This window comes from Humulus lupulus, chromosome 1 (genome assembly GCF_963169125.1).
Source record: "Humulus lupulus chromosome 1, drHumLupu1.1, whole genome shotgun sequence".
Classification (NCBI taxonomy): domain Eukaryota; kingdom Viridiplantae; phylum Streptophyta; class Magnoliopsida; order Rosales; family Cannabaceae; genus Humulus; species Humulus lupulus.
In genome coordinates, this window is record NC_084793.1 from 274,502,646 (window position 1) to 274,513,748 (window position 11,103).

Consider the following 11,103-nt stretch of genomic DNA (forward strand, 5'->3'; position numbering starts at 1 on the left):
GCCCAAACCCTAGTCACATATATCACGTATTGGGTGTAGTTTTCTTACCTTTGGTCCAAGCGCAAGCAAGAAAGCACGACTCCCAAGAACGATCATCTCCCGAGCCCTAGCGATAACCTAGTCACAACCCATAAATAACGTTCTCAATACCATTCGATTCCATAAATGAACCCCGAGACTAATCCCGTACTCTCGGGACCTCCAATTCCACCACACGGGGTGGTGAAATCCTCCCCCGAGCCCCTGGGCCTATGCCCTAAACTACAAAACTTAGGCCATTGAAAATGCCTTGGCGTCGCGGCATAGCCTAACGGGCGCCGTGACACTTAGCCATTGCCACTTTGCCCTGAACCGCCCCCAGCCTCACGGCTCGAAAGAACAGCGCCGCGGCTCCCTTGCGCGAACCCAGATTTTCTCTGGGGTTTTCCCATTAATTTCTCTGAGCCAAAACTCCCAAAATCTCATCACAAAGTTGAACGAAGGTCCCAAATGAGTCTAAGACTCTCAATAACACATCATAAGCAACATAAAACACCCCAAAACCAAGTCAAATCCTTAACCCAAATCAAAACCCAACCATAAGTTTAAAACTTAACCAAAACTTAAACCACATCAGAACTTCATAAAAAACCAGAGCACAATCTTACCTCAATGAATAATCACGACACTAAGCTGCCTCCTACTCCAATCCCAGCTTCAATATTCCAATTTCCAAGTTTTTCCTCCTCAAAATAATCAAACTCTCACCAAGAGCTTCAAGAGAAAAGAGAGGAACGAGAGAGAGAATGTGAGCTGCTATTTTGGTGTTTTGTAAACTCTAGAAGTTTCCTTTTCAGCTGACTAAGTTACCTCATGGGCAAGGGAAATGACCAAAACGCCCTTAGCCCTCACCCAAGCTCTTTAATGCACTCAAGGGCAAGTTAGTCTTTTGCCACCATTTCACTAATCTCAAATTAAACCATATTTCCCAATTAATTCCAATATTTCCAATAAATTTCCATTACTCGATAAACCCCGGTAATGTACTAAATTACTAAAATACCCCTAGGCTCACCCCAAGCCGGGTATTGGACCTCGTTGTGACTAAACCACTAACTTGCTCACTAGGATCACCTCGTGCCGAATAACTTAAATATATCCACATGATAATGTAATCTCAATCATAAAATACATATATTTACAAATATGCCATCAATGAGTTAAAATTGTAAAAATGCTCTTCTAATAAGAAATTAGCCCACATGCATGCTTAATACACTTAAACATGCAAACATAGTCATATTATAATACAACTCACATAATGAATTCAATTATTACTAAATATTTTTCTCTCCAATTTAGAAAAAAATGGAGAGAAAAGTCTCCTACAAATAAGTAAAAGTAAAATTTTAATAATTTTATATTATTAATTTTTAAGGACATGTATTAATTTTATAGCATTCAAATTTTCTTTCTTTTCTTTGTACCAAACCAACTAGAAAATAAATATATTTTCATTTGTTTTTTTTCTTTCTAATTTTCTAACCCTCCTACATTTTTCTTTTCTCTTATTTCCTTTCCTTGGTAACAAACATAGGGCAAAATAAGTTCATACTAAACATAATTCTTAATTTTGTTTTGAAAATAAATATTATTCCTATTTTACTTCCGAAGATTTTTTTTTTTTAACCCATGTATATCATTTTACATACTATTTTTCAATATATGATTTAAATTTAAATATTTCTCATTTGCAATAATTATTTATTTATTCTGTGTACAGTAATGATCAAATATTAATCTTGTACAGGACAAACAGGGCCTGCAACTGTAATAAATATACATATATATTTGTTTTATTTAGTATTTATTTCATGAAAATGAAATAGAGAAAATAATTATAGAAAGAAGAATAAGAAGGAATAGTAGAATAGGAATAGGAAGTTGAAAGTAGCATTAATAGAAAATGAGATTGATGGAATGAAAGAAATATAAGAAGAAGAAGAAGAAGAGGAAGTGATATTGATATGATATGATATGATGTGGTAATGCGGCATGCATAGACCCCATCAATGCTTCTGTCCCCCCAAGCGTGCATACTATACTACCTCCACTCCACTCCACTCCACTCCACTCCACTCCACTTCCTTATCAATCATATCCCAATATTATTTATTTATTTATTTTCTTTTCTTTTTTATTAAAACACTTTTATTAATATATTTTTTTAAAAAATTAATATAATAAATAAGTAGAGAGAGAGAGGGGTAATGATGGAAAAAAGAAAAAAGTGGATTTGAAGGAGAGGAGAGGGTTAGATGTCTTGGTCAGAAGCCGGCAAAGCGAGTTCAAATGCCGCTTTCTTGTCCCCCAATCACATTTGCTTCCCCTGTTTTCCTCTGTCCCCTTCCCACTCTCCCCTCTATTTAATGCTCCTCTTACGTTTCTCATACCCTTTCTTTTTCTTTCCCTTTTTGCCCCTTTCACTTTCTCGCCTCCCAAACACTCTTCCTAATCCCATACCATCATCATCATCAACTACAAAACAACAACAACCACTGTTATATTTGATTCTAAATTATTATCAATTAATTGAGAATATTGTACTCCCTAGTAGTGTTAATACATTTTGGGCGTAAAAGAAAGATTTTTGAGGATTCGGAGGGACAAAGAGTGGTTGAAACACAGTATCTTTTGGCTAAACAAAGTGACATGTGTCTGCTCACTTTGTATATATTCTTATTAGAAAAATGTCAAATTTTAGTACTACCTCTTATTATTATTTTCCTTTTTTTTATTTTTTTAGATATTTATTTTTTTGTCACTATGCTAAAGTTACTCATATTCTGGACAATAAAGTAAGAAAGAAAAAAGGAGCAAAATTATACCACCATACCTGGCCAACTCGCTGGGAAACAGAAATGAATACGTACTATAATTCATCATCATCTTTTTCACTCTTTTTTAAAAAAAAAAAAAAAAAATCTATTAATGTCTACAGTCAAAAAGGGAGAAAGATTAGGGTTAAGCACTAATCATAACTCTTCTTAAATGCATTAGCTATAAAGGTCTGTTATTAATTGCAAAACTTGTTCCATTCCATAAACAGATAAACATGTTATGTTTTTGTTTCTTAAACAGATAAACTTGTTCCATTCATTGTTCTTTCAAAAAAAAATTATTCATTGTGTGATCCACTACCCTAAAATGTAAATGTATGGCATTTAATATGACAAAGAATGGTCGTGTAAAAATAAGTAGTACTCAAATATGATAATAAATTTATTCTAAAAAAAAAAATATATGATAATAAATTTGTTTTTTTTAATGTTTTATTTATTACAAGCAAGTTTTAATATGGGTGCCAGTTACATGTATTTATTACCATTAAAAGAAATGATTCTGAAATTACAGAAGCACGAAGGGTAAAATGGTCAATCGAGGATTGAGGGGCATGTTCGATGTTTCAGTTTCAAACCAGCGCATTTTAGCTGGAACTAGAAAGCTCTTCTGCCAAAAACAAGCGCAATATAGCCAATAGCCCCCAACCAGAACAGCCCCTCTTTGACTAAACTTTTCGCCTCAGTCAGTCAATATTCAATACTACTCATTTACTCACTAATCACTCCTTAATTTTTTTTAGAAAACAAAAAAATGTATAATTTTTTCACTAATATAGTAATAAAAAAAAATGGTAAAAACCATTCAATAATTAAAATTGAGTAAAACGGTATCATGATATTTGAAGGTTTATCACGATGAGACATATAATTTAAATATTAACATGAACTATAATAATTATTGTACAAATTTAGCTGCCATCAAATTCTTTTTCTTCACATGAATGAATGTTTATCAACTATACGACATTTTAATCCTACTACAAATTTTTATACAAATAGACATATAAAAAAGTGTTAATTCATACAAAATTGTGAAAAATAAATAACAATAATAATAATAGTAGTTTATCTATTAATTAAAGTGAGGGAAGTGGGATAAACAAAAATTTGTGGGTATGAGAGTGAGTTTATTATTGAATAATAAAATAAAAATGTCATTATTAAGAAGCAAAAGATAAAGTGAAAAATACGACAATATTTTATTTCGGGTTTTGCCCCTGGTAAGTCTGGTGTGAGCCTTTTTAGTTGGTATTTAATTATTATTATTATTATTAATTATTTAATTTTGTTTTTCTATTTGTAAGAGTACGAGTTCCTCGGCGAGCACAGCCTAAAAAAGCTTTTGTTGCTTTCTGCTTAATGGAAGGGCCTTGAGCTTTCTCTCTCTCTCTCTCTCTCCCCTTCGCTTTGATGCATTTTCAGCTGCGAATTTTCGAAAAAGCTTAAGTCGGCGTTCTCTTTCTCTTTCTCCCTCTGTGATTCATTTGAGCTTCCAGGTACTTCTTTTGAATATTCCTTTTTTTTTTTTATGAATTTGTTTACAGTGTGTTTTTCATTTTGAGCTTTGTTGGTTGAAATCGGAGTGTGCTTGGCCTTTACTCTCCGTGTTATGTGATGCTGTTAGTTTGGGTCTTGAGGTTTTTCTGGGTGGAAGTAGTGAGGTTTCGTGTAGCGTGTTGTAACTATTTTTGAGGTTTAGGGAAGTGGTGATTCAGTTTCGAGTTTTGGATGAGATCTTTTCAGCTGGTTATTTTTCTATCTTTCTGTTCTTCCCTCTTTTTGGCCTGTTTGGCTTCCGGGAAAAATTTTGGATGTGGGGAAAAAGGGTATTGATGAAGTTATGACTTGTCGGTATTTGACCATTTAAAGCTCAGGTGATGCAAATGAATAAGAAATGTAGAGTTGACTTTTTCTTTGCGGGTTTAACAAGAACGAAATTTACTCTTAGTTATATTTTAAATTTATTTCCATTAGAATAATAATAATACTCTATGCACAAACCCACCAAAGATTAGTAGCCGGCTATATTATTTTTAAGATTTTCATTCACTTATATATTTCATTTCTTTTTAAGAAAAAGAAGTAGTAGTAGTAAAAGAAGAAGAAGAAGAAGCTTACAGTAATAATATTTTGTAGCCTATTTGATGGTTGTGCTGTATTGCTTTGTCCAAATTTTAATGCCAAAAGAATAAGTTTTTCATTTTGTCTATTTTCTGTGGGTTTATTTTCTTTATTTATATTTGAAATTTTCGTGCGGATTGATTTACTATTTAATATCTACGACATTTATTTAGATGAATACAATGCCATGTTATGGTTGTTGCATGTAAACTTTGAATATTTATTGAAGCGAATTTTAGATTAGATGTTTATTTCGCTGATATATGTAATGTTGTGCTCTTAATTCATTGTTTCCATTTTATGTTTTGGTTTCAAATCAGTGTGCAGTATTGATTATTAAAAAGTCGTAATATGTCTCCACCACTGCTGGGTGGTGAAGAGGAAGGACACAGCACTCTGGTGGCTTCCTCTTCTCCCATTGACTGTATATCCCAAAATGGGTCAGGACTAAAAGAACGGAATTACCTGGGATTGTCGGATTGTTCTTCGGTTGACAGCTCTGCAGTTTCAAACTTGTCTGATGAGAACAGAAGCAATCTGAATTTTAAGGCTACAGAGTTGAGGCTTGGCCTTCCTGGATCCCAGTCACCAGAACGTGAATCTGACCTCTGTTTGCTGGGCTCAGGGAAACTTGATGAGAAGCAACTGTTTCCTCTGCTTCCTTTGAAAGATGGGATCTGCTCTTCATCACAAAAGAATGTTGTTTTGGGCAATAAAAGAGGGTTCTCTGATGCTATGGATGGGTTCTCTGAGGTGAAAACTTCAGCATATGGTGATGGAAATTGGCGGTATGCATCTGGTTCTGATACTGAATCTCCACAATCTGTTGGACAAGGCAAATTCCCAGGTAATTCGGGAATAAATGTGATGCTACCATCAAGGGCTGCAGCTGCTCAGCCAGCCACAATGAAAGAGGTCTCTACAAAAGGTATGCAAGAAAGATCTCGTGCTACTAATGGAGCCAACCAGAATCATGTTTCTGCTTCTAACAACAATGCTCCCGCCTCAAAGTAAGTTAACAATTTGAAGGAGGGGTTTGCTGTTTAAAGCAACAAAATGTAATATGTTTCCATATTTGTTTGTACTTAAAGATGCTGCTGTCTGTCGTGGCAGGGCACAGGTTGTTGGTTGGCCTCCTATAAGGTCATTTAGGAAGAATTCACTGGCCACCACTTCAAAGAACAATGAAGAAGTTGATGGGAAACCAAGTCCTGGAGCTCTTTTTGTCAAGGTCAGCATGGATGGTGCTCCCTATTTGAGAAAGGTGGATCTGAGAACTTATTCTACTTATCAAGAATTGTCTTCTGCTCTGGAAAAAATGTTCAGCTGTTTCACGATAGGTGAGATTTATTTGGTGTTTAAGTCTAGATATCATTTGTTTTCCTTCTTTTGCCCTTCTTTTTTAATAAGAGGAATGGACAAAACACACATGTTTATTTCATGTTTCTTGTATTCAAAAGTAGATCCATCTGATTTACATTATATGATGAACAAGAATAAAAGGCAACCCATTTTGGCCTGAACCCACCTATTTGTATTATTACTATTTCAGGTCAATGTGGATCTCATGGAGCTCCAGGGAAGGAAAAGCTGAGTGAGAGCAAGTTAAGGGATCTCCTCCATGGATCTGAATATGTGCTTACATACGAGGACAAAGATGGTGACTGGATGCTTGTTGGTGATGTCCCATGGCAGTAAGTTAATTAATGTTTTTTTGACTTCTTGATCTTGGTTTCATGCAAACACAATCATTTGTGATCCAAGTAGAGAGAAACTGTTGAGTAATATGAAGTTAAACCGTGGTAAATTTTTATGTAGCTGTTATATAAGAGTCAGGGTAAATATGCAATATTTTCTGTCGGACAATAATGTTATACAGATGTTGATATTTAAAGTCTAGCGTATTTCGCACTCTGAAAGAGAGATTAGGTTTTAAATTCTTAAAGGGATTGGTGTTTTATCAATTAAGTCAGTAAATGAGCTAAAAAGCATAATATATTATGCATTCATTTTAGAGATGGAAAGTCGAAAGATGTGTAAACCTATTATTGACATTATAAGCAAAAAAAAAAAAAAAGATAAGAAAGATGGACACTATTAGCTGAATTCATAATATAGTATGCACACCTTTTAGATACGATGACATGTGTAAACCTATTATTGACCTACGACCAAAAAAATAGGACAGGGGTGAGAGGCTGTACAAGTAAGTGAAGGGTTGTTCCAGAACTGTAATTAGTAATAGTTTGTATTCTTTTACATTTTAGTGATCCAAGAAACTTGAGTATCAGTATTACTACATAACCTTGCTGTTTAAGTCGATAGTTTCTTATTTGATGGCATGGGTCTTTGTATGAATCCTATCATCTAAATCAGAGCTTGTGCTCATCTTCTTTGTTTTTAGTTTATAAATGGGGCAGTGGGCTAGTAATCATTTATTCATGTAATGTGTTCCTGCCAACTTTAATTATGTTTTGTCCCAGGATGTTTATTGATTCATGCAAGAAATTAAAGATCATGAAGGGCTCTGATGCCATTGGCTTAGGTACTTTCTCTACAATTTCTTGATTCTGACTGTTACTAGCATTGTCTTAAAATTATATAAGTTCATAGTAATGTTTATATGTTAGCATCTCATAAGGTAAGATGTGTATACATGTTTAGGTTTCTCATCTCACCCAAACTGTTTTGAATCTCTTGATTGGAAATATAGAGGTGGATTTACTTGGATAAACAAGAAATGAAATTGATCGAAAGCACTTAGAGTGATGAAATTGGAAAAGTGGTATACACCTATTGTTCTCATTTACACAACATAACTAATGACAAATTGCCGGTAGTGAATTTGTATACATCAGAAATCGAACTCCCTAGTATTTTTTGAATTGGATGTTTAGAGCTGTGATGGTTAAATTCAAACAATCAGAGTTTGATGTGTCAGAACATTAGGACAGACATTTCAGGTTCCATTATTTGAAGGTGTTTTGATTAGTGTTAAATATTGTATTATGGGGGCTGGCCTGATCGGGTATCCTACAATTTATTCTTTACATTAGAAAATTTTCAGAATGTTAGATTAGCCTCAGCCTAAACTTTACATTTATCAAGCAATTTGTGTTTGGTTAGCACTAAATGAAAGATTGTATCCTATTCTTGCACTAGAGACTAGAATCAAACAGCTAATTACTTTTGGTTTGTTCCCTTAGCTCCGAGGGCAGTGGAGAAATCCCAAAACAGAAACTAACTAGTGTCTGAAAACAACTGCTTTTTGGCTGCCAAGTCCCAAGTCGTGATTCGGAGTAGGAAATGGGGATGAACTCTGAGGCTGAAGAAGGTTAAAAAAAAGATAGAAAAATGTTGACATGGGATGGCCTCAGCTAGACAGCAGATGATGGTTCAGATGCGTTTCTTGTCTTTGTTTTGATTGCATGAAAAGAAGAAGAAGAAAAGAAAAAAGTGTGTCAGTTCCAAGTTGGGAGTCCTGATTGTTACAAAACCTTGTGAAAGTCAATTAAGATTATTATTGTTATTGTTAGTGTTTGTGGAGTTGATAATCTTTTCTTATATACCAAAACTAGTTTTACTAAGGGCTTTTTGTATCTGATGATCTATACATCATTGAAGATGTTGTGGATCTTGTGCCTCTTCATCTTCCTTTCCTATCGACTTGTGTATGTCTGATTAAGCTATATCTATGTTTTCTCTTCTATTTAATTTTCATTAACGTAAACTACTCACAAATCAATATTCTCAAAGCTTTGGGGCTCGCGATGAGTCTCAATCTATTAGTATCAATGTATATCATTTCAATTCATAAGCATGTCTGGTTATGGAATAACTATGAAATAGAAAGTCTATTCATTTACAGTAATCTTTTCATTGGTTTAAGAATTTGTTATTCCAAATCTCTTTTATTGGATTATTATTAACATTCTTCTTATTATTTTTTAAAATATTACTTTTTATTATTATGATGTACATTTTTGTCATATACCATAATAAAACAAGTATGGTAATTTTGATTTCAGGTGTACTATTTCTTTTACCCTTGTTCTATTAAACACTATCCTAACCTATGCATTTCTTTTATTGTATTTATTTGATTTTTAATTTGGATGAATGATTCGTATAATTTTCTCTTATCTTTGTCTTCTCCGCTATTAATTCTTTAGTAACCTAATTTTTATGGTCCCAAATGATGCATAAAAAGCAGGTTAAAACCTTCCCATGTTCTCCATCATGTGTGTTCCACTCTGTTTGAATGGACCTGACCCAGATCCCATTATCTCCATTCTGAATGATTTATTTCGTATGTACCTAATTTGTAGTTCAATAAGGAAAAGAAAAAGAAAAAAAAAATCAAATACGACCCATTTATTTTCTAAACAAGCCTCTACTCGTTTATTTGCCAGCGGATTTGTTTAATCAAAAAGGGATTTGGGTCAACTCTTCAAAAGGATCGATGAGCAGCTAGACTATAGAGCCAAATCATTATATGAGAAATGATTGAAGAAGTGTGGGTTAAATACACATCACAATTACTTAACTTGTACGTGTAGTGCGATCTTCAGAAATGGAAATATATTTATAGAAATCCGATTTTTTTTTTCTTCATTATGTGACTTTTTTAATATTCATATAACTTTATTTATACGCTCATTTTTTTTTTATTTTAACTTTGACTACATTTTGTCTCAGATTTTGTTTATCAACTGAAATCTCATGGAAAATTCTGTTATTTTAAAAATCTATAGATGATCTAATTTAGTCAATTGAGGGGAGATTTATTATTATTATTATTATTAGTAGTAGTAGTAGATTTTACTCTTTTTATCCTATAAAAATTTGAAGTCAGGAGCTTTAAGCTGTGGTGTGACTAGTTAAGTTTTAATCAGTTTCTATGTGAAAGAAAGATCCCTTTAACTCGTGTTTGCTGCATAAGCCAAGATTTAGTTTTTCTAGGCTATTTTTTGCTGTGTGGTTTAATTCAATTTTGAGTCTACCTTGTTGTCCTTAAGCAAAGGGCTATAGCATTATTTCTAGATTATAAAAAATTGGGTAAAAATCAGTTTTCTGATCAACTTTTTACAGCCTTGAAAAATTGGAGTAAATCTCATCAAAATCTGAGTTCAGTTGACCAAATACTAAGCAATTTCAGTAGATATCACTTATAGAATATCTCTAGTCACATATGATATGGGGCATTGGGTTAGTACAGCCTCATGCAATGAAGTCTGGAACGTACATACAGCAGGATAATCTTGAAATGAAAAGCAACTGTGGTTATTTCGGATAATCAGCTAAGGTAACATTTTGACTTATTTTTTATTTCCTCTATGAGGTGATACTAACATATATATATATGGTCAAGTTTTGGCTGGGGAAAAACAAAAAATTTCTTCTTTGGATAAGAAGAATTATCTAACACATTATGTCCACTCAAATATGTGTAGCTTTTAAGGTGCAGGTATTACTGTTTGTTTAATTTTCTACTCATTAACCAAAAGTTCCCAACTTAATAAAGTTTGTAATAATGTCTTATTCTTGCAAACATTTGGTATAGGATCATGTGCTGAACACTAAGACTAGTGCGATATACCACTTTGTAGAAGAAATACAATAAGATCCAACAAGCATATTTGATATCTAGTGTATCAAATATATTGACTTTTGATTTATGAACAAACCACTTTGTTATGCTCAATAATTCTTTGATTTTGCATTCAAAATAGGATCTTTATAAGTGGAAATAATCATCCTTAACTTACTAGTATTTTACTCCTACCTACTAGTATCTTATTTTTAAACATGCTTTTATCCCAATTGGTCCATTGCTGGAAAATAACAAAACTTTTCTTTTACTTCTTTATTGCGCAGCATCAAATTTTGATGTTGACAATTTTATAAACTTGATTATTGTAACTTTTGAATTTTTTCTTCAGCAATGTTGACCTTTTTGGTTGGCAACACTTTGGCCTTATGATGTGTGGTTTTGGCTTTAGCCTAATTAGTGATTCAGGTTGGTTGGTTCCAATATTCTATTAAATTATAATTAGTGCTAGCTTAATCATGGCCTGCATAAGATAAGTAAATAAAATAC

At 33.2% G+C, this 11,103-nt stretch overlaps 1 protein-coding gene and 1 long non-coding RNA gene across 2 annotated transcripts; both read left to right on the plus strand.

The window, feature by feature from the left end:
- Positions 1-4,195: 4,195 nt before the first annotated feature.
- Positions 4,196-8,717, plus strand: LOC133806857 (auxin-responsive protein IAA8). Its single transcript, XM_062244945.1, has 6 exons — positions 4,196-4,378; positions 5,324-6,013; positions 6,117-6,343; positions 6,556-6,697; positions 7,487-7,548; positions 8,210-8,717. The coding sequence occupies exons 2-6, from the start codon at positions 5,355-5,357 to the stop codon at positions 8,245-8,247; spliced, it is 1,128 nt and encodes a 375-aa protein (XP_062100929.1). The 5' UTR covers positions 4,196-4,378; positions 5,324-5,354; the 3' UTR covers positions 8,248-8,717.
- Positions 8,718-9,161: 444 nt separating this feature from the next.
- LOC133806865 (uncharacterized) lies at positions 9,162-9,612 on the plus strand. Its single transcript, XR_009879086.1, has 2 exons — positions 9,162-9,312; positions 9,416-9,612. It is a non-coding gene; the product is annotated as an uncharacterized LOC133806865 (long non-coding RNA).
- Positions 9,613-11,103: the final 1,491 nt, after the last annotated feature.